At 51.3% G+C, this 19,229-nt stretch overlaps 1 protein-coding gene across 1 annotated transcript in view; it reads right to left on the reverse strand.

Moving 5' to 3' along the window:
• LOC132576660 (carboxypeptidase A2-like) overlaps window positions 1–19,229 on the reverse strand; it is a 30,004-nt gene that overhangs the window by 3,030 nt on the left and 7,745 nt on the right. The window contains exons 2-9 of the mRNA XM_060246029.1: window positions 17,937–18,018; window positions 12,710–12,844; window positions 11,655–11,753; window positions 10,205–10,306; window positions 9,340–9,441; window positions 7,537–7,647; window positions 6,285–6,375; window positions 525–724 (exon numbers count right to left, since the gene is read on the reverse strand). Of these exons, the coding sequence (XP_060102012.1) occupies window positions 525–724; window positions 6,285–6,375; window positions 7,537–7,647; window positions 9,340–9,441; window positions 10,205–10,306; window positions 11,655–11,753; window positions 12,710–12,844; window positions 17,937–18,018 (922 nt within the window). The remainder of the gene's footprint in view (window positions 1–524; window positions 725–6,284; window positions 6,376–7,536; window positions 7,648–9,339; window positions 9,442–10,204; window positions 10,307–11,654; window positions 11,754–12,709; window positions 12,845–17,936; window positions 18,019–19,229) is intronic.

Genomic DNA, 19,229 nt, shown 5'->3' on the forward strand with positions numbered 1-19,229 from the left:
GCCCACTCACCCAGCCTCAACAGGTCCCTTGGGAGTGCCTCACAATCCTCTCTGGTTCTCACCAGCCCTGAACAATTTAACGTCATCTGCAAACTTGGCCACTTCACTGCTCACTCCCAACTCCAAATCATTAAGGAACAAGTTAAAGAGCATGGGACCCAGTACTGAGCCCTGCGGCACCCCACTGCTTACCGTCCTCCAGAGTTATCTCAGAGTTGGAGCGCCCACCCTGCCGCCCATGGCCCTCGCTGCAGCCTGCAAGCACTTTCCCAAAAGCCCCTTTGACTAAGCTGTGAGGGAGAGGCAGGGAAAGGCAAACTTGGTGACACCGCCGGAAGTAGCTGCAACCAGGCAAGTCGGGCAAAGAGCGGTTCAGTTGCTGGCTGTATGTGAGGGCTGCAAGCAGGGTGGGGAACGGAAGGGAGGGAGCCTGGCCGGGGCCCCTAAAGGCAAGGGGGCCCACAGGCCAGTGCCAACGTGACCTAATTGTTAATCCAGCCCTGTCTCCCCCCACCATGCCTTACCAGCTCTTGAAAATCCTTGGGGTTGCTGCACTTGTACCCATAAGGGTACATCATCAGCTGGGAATAGCTGTGGATGCTAATGAAGGCCTTGACGTTCCCGTGGTTCTTGACGAACTCCACGATGGACCGGACCTCCGCCTCGGAGTTGGCGCTGGGCCCGTGGTAGGAGTCGGAACAGGGGTTGCTGCTGGCTCCGGGGCCTGCCGAAAGGAGGAGGCCGAAGCGATGAAATTCAAAGAGGAGGGGAGTTCAGAGAAGAAGAACAAGAAGACCGTAGATTGATACTGTGGCTCAGGGGTAGAGCACCTGCTTGGTAAGCAGAAGGTCCCAGGTTCAATCCCCGGCATCTCCAACTGAAAAGGGTCCAGGCAAATTGGTGTGAAAAACATCAGCTTGAGACCCTGGAGAGCCACTGCTGGTCAGGGGAGGGACAGGGGCTCAGTGGTAGAGCATCTGCTTGGTAAGCAGAAGGTCTCAGGTTCAATCCCCGGCATCTCCAACTCAAAAGGGTCCAGGCAAATAGGTATGAAAAATCTCAGCTTGAGACCCTGGAGAGCCACTGCCGGTCAGGGGAGGGACAGTGGTTCAGTGGCAGAGCATCTGCTTGGTAAGCAGAAGGTCCCGGGTTCAATCCCCGGCATCTCCAACTAAAAAGAGTCCAGGCAAGCAGGTGTGAAAAACCTCAGCTTGAGACCCTGGAGAGCCACTGCTGGTCAAGGGAGGGATGCTGGCTCAGTGGCAGAGCATCTGCTTGGTAAGCAGAAGGTCCCAGGTTCAATCCCCGGCATCTCCAACTCAAAAGGGTCCAGGCAAGTAGGCATGAAAAACCTTAGCTGGAGACCCTGGAGAGCCACTGCTGGTCAAGGGAGGGACGGTGGCTCAGTGGTAGAACATCTGCTTAGGAAGCAGAAGGTCCCAGGTTCCATCCCCGGCATCTCCAACTCAAAAGGGTCCAGGCAAATAGGCGTGAAAAACCCCCGCTTGAGACCCTGGAGAGCCATGAAGCGGGCTATAGCTCAGTGGTAGAGCCTCTGCTCGGTAAGCAGAAGGTCCCAGGTTCAATCCCCGGCATCTCCAACTTAAAAGGGTCCAGGCAAGTAGGCATGAAAAACCTCAGCTGGAGACCCTGGAGAGCCACTGCTGGTCAGGGAGAGAGGGTGGCTCAGTGGCAGAGCATCTGCTTGGTAAGCAGAAGGTCCCAGGTTCGATCCCCGGCATCTCCAACTTAAAAGGGTCCAGGCAAGTAGGCATGAAAAACCTCAGCTGGAGACCCTGGAGAGCCACTGCTGGTCAAGCGAGGGATGATGGCTCAGTGGTAGAACATCTGCTTAGGAAGCAGAAGGTCCCAGGTTCAATCCCCGGCATCTCCAACTCAAAAGGGTCCAGGCAAGTAGGCATGAAAAACCTCAGCTGGAGACCCTGGAGAGCCACTGCTGGTCAAGGGAGGGATGATGGCTCAGTGGTAGAACATCTGCTTAGGAAGCAGAAGGTCCCAGGTTCAATCCCCGGCATCTCCAACTCAAAAGGGTCCAGGCAAGTAGGCATGAAAAACCTCAGCTGGAGACCCTGGAGAGCCACTGCTGGTCAAGGGAGGGATGATGGCTCAGTGGTAGAACATCTGCTTAGGAAGCAGAAGGTCCCAGGTTCAATCCCCGGCATCTCCAACTCAAAAGGGTCCAGGCAAGTAGGCATGAAAAACCTCAGCTTGAGACCCTGGAGAGCCGCTGCCAATCTGAGTAGACAAGACTGACTTTGATGGACCCAGGACCTGATTCAGTATAAGGCAGCTTCATATATTCATATGTTCTCTCTGAATCGGAGTCTCAGAACGGCTTTCCTTTTCCCTCTCCGCAACAGACACCCTGGGAGGCAGGTGGGGCTGAGAGAGCTCTGACAGAACTGCTCTTGAGCGAGAACTGTGACTGAGCCAAGGTCACTCCAGCAGCTGCGTGCGGAGAAGTGGGGAATCAAACCTGTTTCTCCCAGGTAAGAGTCCGCACTACACCAAACTGGCTGCTCCGATCGCAGGGACAGCAATACAAGGCATGGGCGGATGACAGAAATCTGGGACGTGAGACTCAAAGGACAGAGGCTGGAAGCGAAGAATCCATCTTGCCACTATAAACGTTTTATCTGCACTTCTATTTGAAATGCTGTTGGAACGGCTTGATGTTTTAATGGGACCAAGTTTCAGTCTAGGGGCAACTTTAAGACCAGCAAAGTTTAATTCTGGGTAAAAGCTTTTATGTGCAGGCACACTTCTTCAGATATATGCGCATGCACGCAAAAGCTTCTAGCCAGGGTTCGTTGTGTAGGAAAAGAGGTGCCGGAGCTCATTAGCACACCTTATTTGCATATGCCGCAAACCCATGACATCATGGGAAGGTGTACTAGATCATGTCAGCTCAGCATCTACCTTCAAAGGCTTCTTGAATTAGAATGGCCATCATGAAATATGGAATTCACTGCCACAGGAAGTGGTGGCGGCTACAAGCATAGCCGGGATTATAAAAAATATGGAACAGAGGTCCATCAGTGGCTATTAGCCACAGTGTGTGTGTGTATATATATGTATGTGTGTGTGTATGTATGTATACACACTCACACATATATGTTGGGCTGGATGGGCCATTAGCCTGATCCAACATGGCTCGTCTTATGTTGTTATGTGGCACAGAGTGCTGGGCTGGATGGGCCATTAGCCTGATCCAACATGGCTTCTCTTATGTTCTTATGTGACACAGAGTGTTGGGCTGGATGTGTCATTGGCCTGATCCAACATGGCTTCTCTTCTGTTCTTATGTGGCACAGAGTGTTGGACTGGATGGGCCATTGGCCTGATCCAACATGGCTTCTCTTATGTTCTTATGTGACACAGAGTGTTGGACTGGATGTGTCATTGGCCTGATCCAACATGGCTTCTCTTCTGTTCTTATGTGGCACAGAGTGTTGGACTGGATGGGCCACTGGCCTGATCCAACATGGCTTCTCTTATGTGACACAGAGTGTTGGACTGGATGTGCTGTTGGCCTGATCCAACATGGCTTCTCTTCTGTTCTTATGTGGCACAGAGTGTTGGACTGGATGGGCCACTGGCCTGATCCAACATGGCTTCTCTTATGTGACACAGAGTGTTGGACTGGATGTGCTGTTGGCCTGATCCAACATGGCTTCTCTTCTGTTCTTATGTGACACAGAGTGTTGGACTGGATGTGTCATTGGCCTGATCCAACATGGCTTCTCTTCTGTTCTTATGTGGCACAGAGTGTTGGACTGGATGGGCCATTGGCCTGATCCAACATGGCTTCTCTTCTGTTCTTATGTGGCACAGAGTGTTGGACTGGATGGGCCACTGGCCTGATCCAACATGGCTTCTCTTCTGTTCTTATGTGGCACAGAGTGTTGGACTGGATGGGCCACTGGCCTGATCCAACATGGCTTCTCTTATGTTCTTATGTAATGTTGAAATATTTTATTGTTTTGCTGTTGGCTGCTTGGGACCTTATTTTGGCAGAAAGGTGGCACAGAAAGGTTTTTAATAAAGTAGAATAAATCAAAATTCTCTATTGGCACTAGAGTTGCCAGGTCGAGTTCAAGAAATATCTGGGGACTTTGGGGGTGAGGCCAAGAGACTTTGGGGGTGTTGCCAGGAAACATTAGGGTGGAGCCAGGAGCAAGGTTGTACAAGCACAACTGAACAACAAAGGGAGTTCTGGCCATCACATTTAAAGGGACCACACACCTTTTACATGCCTTCCCTCCGTTGGAAATAATGGAGGACAGAGGCGTTTTCTTTTGTGGTTCCTAGAATTGGACTCCCTTTTTCAATCTTTTTGAAACTTGGAGGGTATTTTGGGAAGAGGCATGTCTGCTGGGCACTCCATTCTTCCCTAAGGGGACTGATTCCTGTAGGGCAGGGGTGGCCAATGGTAGCTCTCCAGATGTTTTTTGCCTACAACTCCCATCAGTCCCAGCCATTGGCCATGCTGGCTGGAGCTGATGGGAGTTGTAGGGGGAAAACATCTGGAGAGCTATCGTTGGCCACCCCTGCCATAGGGTATAATGGAGAATTGATCTACGGGTATCTGAGGCTTTGAGGGGGGAGCTGTTTTTTGAGGTGGAGGCACCAAATTTGCAACATAGCATCCAGTGCCTCTTCTCAAAATACCCTCCAAAGTTTCAAAAAGAAAGTGCCCCTCTCCTTCATTATTTCCAATGTAAGGAAGGCATTGAAAAGGTGTGCCGTCCCTTTCAATGTGATGGCCAGAACTCCCTTTGGACTTGAATCGTGCTTGTCCCAACCTTGCTCCTGACTCCACCCCAAAAGTCCCCAGATATTGGGGCTTTGTGGGAGGCTGTTTTTTGAGGTAGAAGCACCAGATTTTCCGCATAGCATCCGGTGCCTCTCCCCAAAAGACCCTCCAAGTTTCAAAAAGATTGGACCAGGGAGTCCGATTCTATGTGACCCCAAAGAAGGTGCCCCTATCCTTCATTATTTCCAATGGAGAGAAGGCATTAAGAACATAAGAACATAAGAGAAGCCATGTTGGATCAGGCCAACGGCCCATCCAGTCCAACACTCTGTGTCACACAGTGGCAAAAAAAATTATATATACACACACACTGTGGCTAATAGCCACTGATGGACCTGTGCTCCATATTTTTATCTAAACCCCCCTTGAAGCTGGCTATGCTTGTAGCCGCCACCACCTCCTGTGGCAGTGAATTACACATGTTAATCACCCTTTGGGTGAAGAAGTACTTCCTTTTATCCGTTTTAACCTGTCTGCTCAGCCATTCAAAAAGTGAACTCCCATTGGAGTTCAATCGTGCCCTTACTCCTGGCCCCACCCCCAAAATCTCCTGGCTCCACCCCCAGAGTCCTCAGATATTTCTTGAATTGTTTTTTCCTCCAAGATATTTCTTGAATTGGATCTGGCAACTTTAAACTGGAAAGAAAGAAATCCCCACTACTCTGTGTGTGTGTTTGTGTGTGTGTGTGTGTAATGGAACAGTCTACTCCTCCCCTAATATCTGTGCGATTTAGTTTGGTCCTTCTGGGTGGAACTCTGAAGATATTGGCGGCTGGAGTTCTCTCCTTGCAAACGAACGGCTGGTGTTTGGAACCGGATTGTCTCTGCTGAAGGGACCTGAAAACAGGTGCCTGGGTGAGGGCTCCAACCTGGGTACCCAGCCAAAGCGGGACATGACAGCTACAGTATCGGCCCCAAGCAGAGCTGCCAGTCTTCAGATGGGGGTCAGGGGATACCCCGGTTTGGATACTCCCTCTACTTCAGGGTCAACAGAAAGCCGGGGGGGCGGATATCTTCTGGACACTCCATTATTCCCTATGGAGACCGATTCCCATAAGGTATAATGGAGAATTGATCAATGGATATTTGGGGCTCCGGGGGAGGCTGCTTTTTGAGGTAGAAGCACCAGATTTTCAGCATAGCGTCCGGTGCCTCTCCTCAAAAGACCCTCTAAGTTTCAAAAAGATTGGACTGGGGGGGTCCAATTCTATGAGCCCCCAAAGAAGGTGCCCCTATCCTTCATTACTTCCAGTGGTGGGAAGGAATTGAAAAGGTGTGTCGTCCCTTTAAATGTGAATGTGATGGCCAGAGCTCCCTTTGGAGTTCAATTACAATTGTCACAATCTTGCTCCGGGCTCCACCCCCAAAGTCTCCCAGCTCCACCCCCAAAGTCCCCACGTATTTCTTGAATTGGACCTGGCAATCCTAGCCCCAAGACGAAACCAACCTCCAAAGCCAGCGTCCCAGTTTCTGTTGGGGTCCACTCCGACGCAGCTGCTGCCGGGAACCTGGGACCGGGTCTTCCGCCACATGCGGTTCTGAAAGAAGAAGAAGAAGAAGACTGCAGATTTATACCCTGCCCTTCTCTGTGAATCAGAATCTGAGTGGCTTACAATCTCCTTTATCTTCTCCCCCCACAACAGACACCCTGTGAGGTAGGTGGGCCTGAGAGAGCTCTGACAGGAACTGCCCTTTCAAGGACAGCTTTGCCAGAGCTATGGCTGACCCAAGGCCCTTCCAGCAGCTGCAAGGGGAGGAGTGGGGAATCAAACCTGGTTCTCCCAGGTTAGAGTCTGCACACTTAACCTCTACACCAAACTGGCTTTCTAAGACGACACTGGATTTATATCCCACCCTTCACTCTGAATATCAGAGCAGCTCACAATCTCCTTTCCCTTTCTCCCCCACAACAGACGCCCTGTGAGGTGGGTGGGGATGAGCGAGCTCTAACAGAAGCTGCCCTTTCAAGGACCACTCCTACGAGACCTCTAGCTGACCCAAGGCCATTCCAGCAGCTGCAAGCGGAGGAGTGGGGAATCCAACCCGGTTCTCCCAGATAAGAGAGCTCTGGCTGACCCAAGGCCATTCCAGCAGCTGCAAGTGGAGGAGTGGGGAATCAAACCCGGTTCTCCCAGATAAGAGAGCTCTGGCTGACCCAAGGCCATTCCAGCAGCTGCAAGTGGAGGAGTGGGGAATCAAACCCGGTTCTCCCAGATAAGAGAGCTCTGGCTGACCCAAGGCCATTCCAGCAGCTGCAAGTGGAGGAGTGGGGAATCAAACCTGGTTCTCCCAGATAAGAGAGCTCTGGCTGACCCAAGGCCATGCTAGCAGGTGCAAGTGGAGGAGTGGGGAATCAAATCCTGTTCTCCCAGATAAGAGAGCTCTGGCTGACCCAAGGCCATTCCAGCAGGTGCAAGTGGAGGAGTGGGGAATCAAACCCGGTTCTCCCAGATAAGAATTCGCGCACTTCACTACTACACCAAACTGGTTCTCTGAAAGCAAATGTGATGGCCAGAACTCCCTTTGGAGTTCAATTATGCTTGTCACAACCTTGTTCCTGGCTCTGCATCGAAGTCCCCAGGTATTTCTTTAATTGGACCAGGAAAAAGCAAAAGGCAAAGGGTGGGCAGTTCGTCTTGCATCTTTCAGGTCTGAGAGAGGAGCTGGAGCAGCAATCGGGGGTCTCACGAAGGACTCACTTTGGTATGAGTGAAGACGTAGCCGTCGGGATTGGCCACAGGCAACAGGAAAATATCCATGCAGTCCAACACGGAGGTTAAGACCGGATCGTTCCCATAGTCAGAGGCAATCTAGGGAGGGATAAATAGCTATTTTTGACACTTCTCTCCCAGTGTGCTTGAGTCCAGCCAGGCAGACCTGCCTCCAGGCTTCCATGCTAGGGTTCCCAACCTCCAGCTAGAGCCTGGAGATCTCTCGGAATTACGGCTGATCTCCCTGAAACACCGTCAAATTTTCAGGTATTGCCAAACCTGGAGTTGGCAATCCTAATAAGAACATCTGGATTAGCCTAGGGAGGGTCCATCTAGTCCAGCCTCCAGTCTGACACAAGGGCCAACCATTTCCTCTGGAGGGCCAACAACGGGTCAGAGAGGCTGAGGCCTTCATAAGAACCTCAGAAGAGCCCTGCTGGGTCAGACCAGGGAGGGCCCATCTAGTCCAGCCTCCTGTCTCACACAGAGGCCAGCCAGTTCCTCTGGACGGCCAACAACAGGGCAGAGAGGCCGAGGCCTTCCCCTGAGAAGAACATCAAAAGAACCCTGCTGGATCTGACCAGTGAGGGTCCATCTAGTCCAGCCTCCTGTCTCACACAGTGGCCAGCCAGTTCCTCTGGACGGCCAACAACAGGGCAGAGAGGCTGAGGCCTTCATAAGAACATCAGAAGAGCCCTGCTGGATCAGACCAGTGAGGGTCCATCTAGTCCAGCATCCTGCCTCACACAGTGGCCAACCAGTTCCTATGGAGGGCCCACAAAAGGGCAGAGTGGCTGAGGCCTTCGTAGGAACATCAGAAGAGCCCTGCTGGATCAGACCAGGGAGGGTCCATCTAGTCCAGACTCCTGTCTCACACAGTGGCCAACCAGTTTCTCTGGAGGGCCAACAACAGGGCAGAGAGGCCGAGGCCTTCCCCTGAGAAGAGCATCAGAAGAGCCCTGCTGGATCATACCAGGGAGGGTCCATCTAGCCCAGCCTCCTGTCTCACATAGTGGCCAGCCAGTTCCTCTGGGGGGGGGGCAACAACAGGGCGGAGAAGCCAAGGCCTTCATAAGAACATCAGAAGAGCCCTGCTGGATCAGACCAGTGAGGGTCCATCTAGTCCAGTCTCCTGTCTCACACAAAGGCCAACCAGTTCCTCTGGAGGGCCACCAACAGGGCAAAGAGGCCGAGGCCTTCATAAGAACATCAGAAGAGCCCTGCTGGATCAGACCAGTGAGGGTCCATCCAATCCAGCCTCCTGTCCCACACAGGGGCCAACCTGTTCCTCTGCAGGGCCAACAACAGGGCACAGAGGCCAAGGAATTCATGAGAACATCAGAAGAACCTTTGTAGATTAGACCAGGGGTTCATCTATTTCAGCATCCCATCTCACGCAATGGTCAACCAGTTCTTCTGGATAGTCAACAAACAGGGCAAAGAGGTCTAGTATTATCTCCAGGTATCAAGCACGGCTCCACGTTTCTCTTTGTCCTTAGTTTTTAAGAAGCTAAGCCAATCCTCCAAGAGCTTACAAGGCTCTTTTTTGTAAGCTCTTGGAAGATTGGCTACATCGGGGAGATGTGGCCTAATATGCAAAGGAGTCCTGCTAGATTTCCACCCTGGGTGTTCTTTTTAATGGATGCTCTCGTTGCAGGCGATGGTGGCTGAGGAAACCCGAGAGATGGAACTCAACTGGAAGAACCGCTTGACTGACATTGTCCCCAGCCATTAGTAATCTTCAGAAACTCGTCCAGTAATCAAAACAGCCCGTCTGCCCCCAGAACTGACCTTATTTGCAGTCCAGAGAGCTGTGGCTTGGGTGACCCATTCTCGAGCGTGAATTCCAGCGTCGATCCAGATTGCTGGACGATTGGTCCCCCCAGTGCTGAACTAGCAAACAAAAGTGGAAGGTGTCATGAAACCTCTTGCATTTCCCATTAAGAGATCGTACCCAAGCATTGGGTAAGGTTGCCAGCTCCAATTCAAGTAGCATCTGGGGACTTTGGGGGTGGAGCCAGGTGACTTCAGGGGTGGAGGCAGGAGAAAAGTTGTGACAAGCATAATTGAACTCCAAAGGAAGCTCTGGCTATCTCATTTAATGGGACCGCACACCTTTTAAATGCCTTCCCTCCATTAGAAATAATGAAGGATAGGGGCACCTTCTTTTAGGGCTCATAGAATTGGACCCCCCTGGTCCCATCCTGTTGAAACTGGGAAGGTGTTTTGAGGAGAAACACCAGATTCTATGCCGAAAATGCGGTGCTTTTACCTCAAAAAGCAATCCCTCCAGAGCCCCAGATACTGACAGATAAATTCTCCATTATACGCTATGGGAATCCATCTCCATGGGGAATCATGGAGTGCCCAGCAGACATTTCCCTCCCTCCCCCCGCTTTCTGATGACCCTAAAGCGGGGGGAAGGCCTACAAACCGGGGGATCCCCTGCCCCCACCTGGGGATCGGCAACCCTAGGATTGAGTTCCATCAACAAAACTGAACGCTGAATAAAATCATCATCTTCCACAAGCGTCCAGCCAGCTCTTGACCTCGTATCACCCCACATAGCAAGACACAAGAGCAGCTATTGCCCATTCCTGGGATTTCGATTCAAAGGGGCGGAGTGGGAGGGGGGGAGGAGAAGAAGAGACAATACCTTCAGAACGTTGAGGGGCCTCTTCTCATAGGACTCTCCAATCTGGACTTTGCTCACGAGCTGGGGATGCTGGGCCGCTACATTATCCATTGCTTTATAAATCTAAAATCCAAAATGCAGATTTCATATTATTGGCAGAGGGAAAAATCTTTATGGACGGAGGTGGTAATGGAATCCGGTTCAGTTCAGCAAAATGTATTGTGTCAAGCCATTGGCCATTATAATTACAGCAGCTTAGAAGTTAAGAGTGGTAATGGAATTGTGAACAAGACCTTCATAGGATTTGGTCTGGAGACCGTGTCCTGTGAAGAAAGGTTGCGGGAGCTGGGGATGTTCAGCCTGGAGAGGAGGCAGCTGAGAGGTGAGAGGATCACCATCTTCAAGGACTCGAAGGGCTGTCAAATACAGGATGGTACAGAATCGCTTTCTGTGGCTCCAGAAGTTAGGACCAGAACCAGTGGGTTGAAATTACATCAGAAGAGTTTCCGGCTCAACATTAGGAAGAACTTCCTGACCGTTAGAGCGGTTCCTCAGTGGAACAGGCTTTCTCAGGAGGTGGTGGGATCTCCTTCCTTGGAGGTTTTTACACAGAGGCTAGATGGCCATCTAACGGTAATGCTGATCCTGTGAATTTAGGAGGAGGTGTTTGTGAGTTTCCTGCATTGTGCAGGGGGTTGGACTAGTTGACCCTGGAGGTCCCTTCCAACTCTATGATTCCTTGGGAGGTGGTGGGCTTTCCTTCCTTGGAGGTTTTTCAACAGAGGCTAGGTGGCCATCTGACAGCAATGAAGATCCTGTGAATTTAGGGGGAGGGGTTTGTGAGTTGCCTGCATTGCGCAGGGGGTTGGACTAGATGACCCTGGGGTACCCTTCCATCTATTATTCTATGATAGGCCTGTGAAAGCTGTTCTACAGCCAAGTTAAGCTGAAGTGCTTGGGACATATAAAGTTAATGGGTATCTTCAGAAGGTTTCCTTTTTAAAGCAAAGACTGGAATGTTTTATTTCTACAGAGAAACACATAGATAATGTAAAATAAAATATAGAAGTAGAAGATGATATTGGATTTATATCCCACCCTCCACTCTGAATCTCAGAGTCTCAGAGCCGCTCACAATCTCCTTTACCTTCCTCCCCCCACAACAGACACCCTGTGAGGTAGGTGGGGCTGAGAGAGCTCTCCCAGAAGCTGCCCTTTCAAGGACAGCTCTGCGAGAGCTCTGGCTGACCCAAGGCCATTCCAGCAGCTGCAAGTGGAGAAGCGGGGAATCAAACCTGGTTCTCCCAGATAAGAGCCCGCGCACTTAACCACGACGCCACACTGGCCCAAAGTCACCCAGCTGGCTGCACATGGAGGAGTGGGGAATCAAACCCGGTTCTCCCCAATTAGAGTCCAGTGCTCTAATCCAAATGGAAGGGGTGGTGTATAAGAAGAAAGGTCGCCCACTTACAGATTCTAAGGGGTGATAAGCAGCGAAGTTGAAACTGCTCCGGCTGCGTTCACGCCGCTGATTGAGCTCCATCTCTCGGGTTTCCTCATCCACCATTGCCTACAACAAGAGCATCCATTAGAAAGAACAACACCAGGGGTGGAATTCTAGCAGGAGCTCCTTTGCATATTAGGCCACACCTCCCCGATGTAGCCAATCTTCCAAGAGCTTACAAAAAAGAGCCTTGTAAGCTCTCGGAGGATTGGCTTAGCTTCTTTCAAGCTAAGGACAAAGAGAAATGTGGAGCCGTGCTTGATCCCTGGAGATAAGCAGAATAGAGCCAAATTGAAACCGTATCCCTTGGTGAGCTGCCTGAAGAAGGATTCTCTGAAAGGAGACAGAAGCAGCAGTCCAGTTCCAGCCACACCAGTTTGGGAACTACAATCACACCTGCATTGGTGAATGGGGAGGGACGGTGGCTCAGTGGTAGAGCATCTGCTTGGTGAGCAGAAGGCCCCAGGTTCAATCCCCAGCATCTCCAACTGAAAAGGATCCAGGCAAGTAGGCATGAAAAACCTCAGCTTGAGACCCTGGAGAGCCGCTGCCAGTCTGAGTAGACAAGACTGACTTTGATGGGCCAAGGGTCTGATCCAGTAGAAGGCAGCTTCATAGGTTCATATATGTTGGGGAGGGATGGTGGCTCAGTGGTAGAGCCTCTGCTTGGTAAGCAGAAGGTCCCAGGTTCAATGCCCGGCATCTCCAACTCAAAAGGGTCCAGGCAAGTAGGCATGAAAAACCTCAGCTTGAGACCCTGGAGAGCAGGGGAGGGATGGTGGCTCAGTGGTGGAGCCTCTGCTTGATAAGCCGAAGGTCCCAGGTTCAATCCCTGGCATCTCCAACTCAAAAGGATCCAGGCAAGTAGGCATGAAAAACCTCAGCTTGTGACCCTGGAGAGCCGCTGCCGGTCTGAGTAGACAAGACTGACTTTGATGAACCGAAGGTCTGATTCAGTAGAAGGCAGCTTCATATTGATTCATCCCCAGTCAGGGTCAATGGAGATATTCTATTCCGCCTACCTGGACATCTTCGATGAGGATGGAATACTTGATGCAATGGGTCTCCAGGAAGACTTTGATGGCTTGGAGACAAGTGAAAGGGACTTGGACATCCGCTGAGCGATTGGGGTAGGAAGGGAAGTGCCAGAAATCAAGCTGAGAAGTAAAAAGTGGAAATAAGTTGCCGGATCACTGGAAGAAAAAAAGCCTTCAGGGTGCAATTAACAAGATGCCCAAGCTCAACTCTAGACATGAAAAGAGATTATAACCCAATTGCAATGGAGGCACAGCTGGGTGGGATTTAAGAAGTTACAACGCCATGCAATCTACCCTCCAATCCATCCATCTCTCCCCAGGAGAAACGGAATACAATTTTTAAAAGAATTAATGAATCAGTGGTTTATGTAGTCTAAGCGGTCCCGTCGCGCAGAGTGGTAAAGCAGCAGTACTGCAGTACTGTGATCTGAACTCTCTGCTCACGACCTGAGTTCTATCCCAGCAGAAGCTGGTTCAGGTAGCCAGCCCAAGGTTGACTCAGCCTTCCACCCTTCCGAGGTGAGTCAATTGAGTCCCCAGCTTGCTGGGGGGGAAAGTGTAGATGACTGGGGAAGGCAATGGCAAACCACCCCGTAAAAAGTCTGCCGTGAAAACGTTGTGAAAGCAACGTCACCCCAGAGTCAGAAACGACTGGTGCTTGCACAGGGGACCTTTCCTTTCCTTCCCTTCACCCCAAGTGAAGAATAGTTGCAAAGAGCTCCATGGTGCAGAGTGTTAAAGAGCTCCATGGTGCAGAGTGTTAAAGCTGCAGTACGGCAATCCTAAGCTCTGCTCATGACCTGAGTTCGATCCCAGTGGAAGCTGGATTCAGGTTGCCAGCCCAAGGTTGACTCAGCCTTCCATCCTTCCGAGGTCGGTCAAATGAGTCCCCAGCTTGCTGGGGGGAAAGTGTAGAGGACTGGGGAAGGCAGTGGCAAACCACCCTGTAAAAAGTCTGCGGTGAAAACGCTGTGAAAGCAACGTCACCCCAGAGTCGGAAACGACTGGTGCTGGCACAGGGGACCTTTCCTTTCCTTATGTAGTCTGGATTTCAGTTGTAATTCTGAGCTATCTCCAGCCCCCATCCGGACGCTGGCAACCTTTTTGGCATCCCATCCTAGCTCTGGCATTTTGTTTCTAGTTATCCTGGCTCCACGAAGGGATAAACATTCCTCTCGGGTTGTAAAACGCAAAAGGCCAGCTGCCAGTGTGCCTAGAGAATGCCGGGAGAAGCAATCTTTTAGGCTCCGCCAGCATCTGAGTCCCTGGTTGCTCCTCTATCATTTAATTTATAGAGCCGGAAGGAACCTTGGCTCACCCCGCTGGGAACGCTGCTTTTATATGGCCCCGCCTTCATCCAGAGATACCCAGGGGATCCCCCCCCCCCGCTTAGAGGCCCTCCCCCCACTCCAGAGTCATCAAAAAACAGTGGGGGTGGGGAAGGGTTATGTCTGCTGGCCACTCCATTATTCCCTGTAGAGACAGATTCCCATAGTGTATAATGGAGAATTGATCAGTGAATATCTGGGTTCTGGGGGGGGGCTGTTTTTTGAGGTAGAGGCACCACATTTGCAGCATAGCCTCCAGTGCCTCTCCTCAAGACACCCTCCCAGTTTCAAAAGGATTGGACCAGGGGGTCCAGTTCTATGAGCCCCCAAAGGAGGTGCCCCTCTCCTTCGTTCTTTCCAGTGGAGGGGAGGCATTGAAAAGGCGCGCGGTCCCTTTAAATGTGATGGCCTCCGTCCTCAGCATGACAGAAGCACGAAGCAGCAGGTGGATCTACAGTGACAGCATCTGACAGGTCAGGTCAGATCAACCTTAAGAGTGAGCCGCTTCTGGCTGGACTGTGACCAGGGGAAAGCACCTGCTGAAGTCAGCAACTGTATGGACTGCCGCGATTGGCTGTGCTGTATATATAAGGACTACTGTGCCAGACAGCATCTCTCTCTGTCGAGAGTTGGTTCCTGGCGTAGCACTTTGTCACTCAGCTTAATGTTATTCACCGCACAAGTTGTATTGTATATAGTCTGTAAATACACTACTTTGGAGAGCCAGTTTGGTGTAGTGGTTAAGTGTGCGGACTCTTACCTGGGAGAACCGGGTTTGATTCCCCACTCCTCCACTTGCACCTGCTAGCATGGTCTTGGGTCAGCTAGAGCTCTGGCAGAGGTTGTCCTTGAAAGGGCAGCTGCTGTGAGAGCCCTCTCCAGCCCCACCCACCTCACAGGGTGTCTGTTGTGGGGGAGGAAGGGAAAGGAGATTGTGAGCCGCTCTGAGACTCTTCGGAGTGGAGGGCGGGATATAAATCCAATATCTTCATCTACCTCACAGGGTGTCTGTTGTGGGGGAGGAAGGTAAAGGAGATTGTGAGCCGCTCTGAGACTCTTTGGAGTGGAGGGCGGGATATAAATCCAATATCTTCATCTACCTCACAGGGTGTCTGTTGTGGGGGAGGAAGGGAAAGGAGATTGTGAGCCGCTCTGAGACTCTTCGGCGTGGAGGGCGGGATATAAATCCCAATATCTTCATCTACCTCACAGGTTGTCTGTTGTGGGGGGGGAGGAAGGTAAAGGAGATTGTGAGCCGCTCTGAGACTCTTCGGAGTGGAGGGCGGGATATAAATCCAATATCTTCTTCTTCTTCTACTTTTATACTAGGTGCTGGTGTGTGGCTCAACTTCTTCCCAGAGTCTACTCTTGGACAGTTCTCTGTTTTAGACTCTGCACATGTGCCACCAATAGGAACTCCCTTTGGAGTTCAGTGATGCTTGTCACAGCCTTGCTCCTGACTCCGCCCTAAGTGTCTCCTGGCTCCATCCCCAAAGTCTCCTGGCTCCACCCCCAAAGCCCCCAGATATTTCTTGAATTAGACTTGGCAACCCTAGTTGGAGTCTCTGCTTGGCATGCAGAAGGTCCCTGGTTCAATCCCCGGCATCTCCAGGTAAAAAGATCAGGCAGTAGGAGATATGAAGGACCTCTGCCTGAGACCCAATCGGAGTAGACAATGCAGACTTTGATGGCCCAAGGGTCTGATTCAGTAGAAGGCAACTTCACGTGAGCGATTCTGTGGATACCAATGCCAGCAGGGCCTTCTCTTCCTCTGCCCCACGCAAGTGGCATATCCACCATCAAATGATAATCCCCTGCAACCAACAGTGAAATCCTAGATTCAGATGGGTAGCCACATTGGTCTGAAACTGCAGAACAAAGAATCCAGGAGAAGAAGAAGAAGAACTGCAGATTCATACCCCGTCCTTCTCTCTGAATCAGAGACTCAGAGCGGCTTACAATCTCCTATATCTTCTCCCCCTGCAATAGACGCCCTGTGAGGTGGGTGGGGCTGAGAGGGCTCTCTCACAGCAGCTGTCCTTTCAAGGACAGAGTCTAAGAGCGGCCTCCCATTTTTTCCCCACAACAGACACCCTGTGAGGCGGGTGTGGCTGAGAGAACTCTCACAGCAGCTGCCCTTTCAAGGACAGACTCTCAGAGCGGCCTACAATCTCCTTTCCCTTCCTTCCCCACAACAGACACCCTGTGGGGTGGGTGGGGTGAGAGGGCTCTCACAGCAGCTGCCCTTTCAAGGACAACCTCTGCCAGAGCTATGGCTGACCCAAGGCCATGCTAGCAGGTGCAAGTGGAGGAGTGGGGAATCAAACCCAGTTCTCCCAGATAAGAGAGCTCTGGCTGACCCAAGGCCATTCCAGCAGCTGCAAGTGGAGGAGTGGGGAACCAAACCTAGATCTCCCAGATAAGAGAGCTCTGGCTGACCCAAGGCCATTCCAGCAGCTGCAAGTGGAGGAGTGGGGAATCCAACCCGGTTCTCCCAGATAAGAGAGCTCTGGCTGACCCAAGGCCATTCCAGCAGCTGCAAGTGGAGGAGTGGGGAATCAAACCCGGTTCTCCCAGATAAGAGAGCTCTGGCTGACCCAAGGCCATGCTAGCAGCTGCAAGTGGAGGAGTGGGGGAATCAAACCCGGTTCTCCCAGATAAGAGTCCGAACAGTTCACCACTACTCCAAACTGGCTCTCCTACACCAAACTGGCTCTCTGAGCACCTTTAAGGCCAACAAAGTTTTGTTCTAGGTATAAGCTTTTCTGTGCATGCACACTTCTCCGTATCCAAAGAAGCATGCGTGTGCACGAAAGCTTATACCCAGTGCAATCCTAAAAAAAGAATTACACCCTTCAAAACTCATGGACTAGTGGATTTATATGGGCGTAACTCTCCTCAGTGTTCTGGAGGAATCCCAAGTATGAGCCCTTCCTTCCCACACCCCAGCCTTTTTGGCAACCCTGACGCATCTTTCATCTGCACAAGGTTGGCTCAGGATCTTACTGGGTGCTGGGAGTAGGCGGGGTAAGGAGGCGTCCAATTTGTATGTTACTTGGGGTGACGAAATACGAGGGTTGTTAGGTCCAATTCAAGAAATATCTGGGGACGTTGGGGGTGGAGCCAGGAGCAAGGTTGTTTCCAACATAATTGAACTCCAAGGGGAGTTCTGGCCATAACACTGAAAGGGACCGCAAACCTTTTAAATGCCTTCCCTCCGTTGGAAATAATGAAGGATAGGGGCACCTTCTTTGGGAGCTCATAGAATAGGATCCCCTGGTCCAATCATTTCGAAACCCGGAGGGTCTTTGGAGGAGAGGCACTGGATGCTATGCTGCAAATTTGGTGCCTCTACCTCAAAAAACAGCCCTTCCAGTGCCCCAGATACCCACAGATCAATTCTCCATTATATCCTATGGGAATTGATCTTCATAGAGAATGGAGCGCCCAGCAGACTTTTCCCTCTCCACCTCACTCCCACATTCTGATGACTGTGCCCCACCTGGGGATTGGCAACCCGACAAAATACCATGAGACGGTTTCGGGCTCAGTACCGGGACAGCAGACTGATGGGTTTGCTCTGGAGTTGAATTCTAGCAGGAGCTCCTTTGCATATTCGGCCACACCCCCTCCCGATGTAGCCAATCCTCCAAGAGCTTACAAAACAAGAGCCTTGTAAGCCCAGGATTGGCTACATCATGGGGGGGGGGGTGTGACCTCATGTACAAAGAAGCGCCTGCTAGAATTCCACCTGATTTTACTGCACCAAATGTAGCCTTGGCTGGTGAATCAGGCCTCGGGGCGTTCTGCTTCGTCAGCTGGTCCGTGAGCTGTCCCTCTGAGGGAATCGTTATCCAACACCTTCACAAATACCAGCGACCCACCTGGAGAGATTCTTGCGTTTCCAGCTGCTTCAGTAGGGCGACCTGTTCAGCGTTGCAAGGCTCGACCCGGAGGACTTGGTCGCTAGAAAAAACAGCAACAACAGCGTGTGGTTACCCCGCCTTACTTTCTGATAACCTTAAAGCAGGAGGGAGGGCCTCCAAACCAGGGGATCCAGTTGCAGATTAACAATACCATCTAAGTGACATAAGGACATAAGAGAAACCATGTTGGATTAGGCCAGTGGCCCCTCCAGTCCAACACTCTGTGTCACATAAGAACATAAGAGAAGCCATGTTGGATCAGGCCAAAGGCCCGTCCAGTCCAACACTCTGTGTCACAGAAGAACATAAGAGAAGCCATGTTGGATCAGGCCAGTGGCCCATCCAGTCCATCACTCTGTGTCACATAAGAACATAAGAGAAGCCATGTTGGATTGGGCCAATGGCCCATCCAGTCCAACACTCTGTGTCACAGAAGAACATAACAGAAGTCATCTTGGAACAGGCCAATGGCCCATCCAGTCCAACACTCTGTGTCACAGAAGAACATAAGAGAAGCCATGTTGGATCAGGCCAATGGCCCATCCAGTCCATCACTCTGTGTCACATAAGAACATAAGAGAGGCCATGTTGGATCAGGCCAATGGCCCATCCAGTCCAACACTCTGGGTCACATAAGAACATAAGAGAGGCCATGTTGGATCAGGCCAATGGCCCATCCAGTCCAACACTCTGGGTCACATAAGAACATAAGAGAAGCCATGTTGGATCAGGCCAATGGCCCACCCAGTCCAACACTCTGTGTCACATAAGAACATAAGAGAAGCCATGCTGGATCAGGCCGATGGCCCATCCAGTCCATCACTCTGTGTCACATAAGAGAAGCCATGTTGGATCAGGCCAATGGCCCACCCAGTCCAACACTCTGTGTCACATAAGAACATAAGAGAAGCCATGTTGGATCAGGCCAATGGCCCATCCAGTCCATCACTCTGTGTCGCACAGTAGCCAAAAAAAACCCAGTCGCCATCAGGAGGTTCATCAGTGGGGCCAGGACACCAGAAGCCCTCCCACTGTGCCCCCCCCAAGCACCAAGAATACAGAGCATCACTGCCCCAGACAGTTCCAACAATATGCTGTGGCTAATAGCCACTGATGGACCTCTGCTCCATATTTTTATCCAATCCCCTCTTGAAGCTGGCTATGCTTGTAGCCGCCACCACCTCCTGTGGCGTTGAATTCCACGTGTTAATCACCCTTTGGGTGAAGGACTTCCTTTTATCCGTTCTAACC

Source organism: Heteronotia binoei, chromosome 8 (assembly GCF_032191835.1).
Source record: "Heteronotia binoei isolate CCM8104 ecotype False Entrance Well chromosome 8, APGP_CSIRO_Hbin_v1, whole genome shotgun sequence".
Lineage (NCBI taxonomy): Eukaryota > Metazoa > Chordata > Lepidosauria > Squamata > Gekkonidae > Heteronotia > Heteronotia binoei.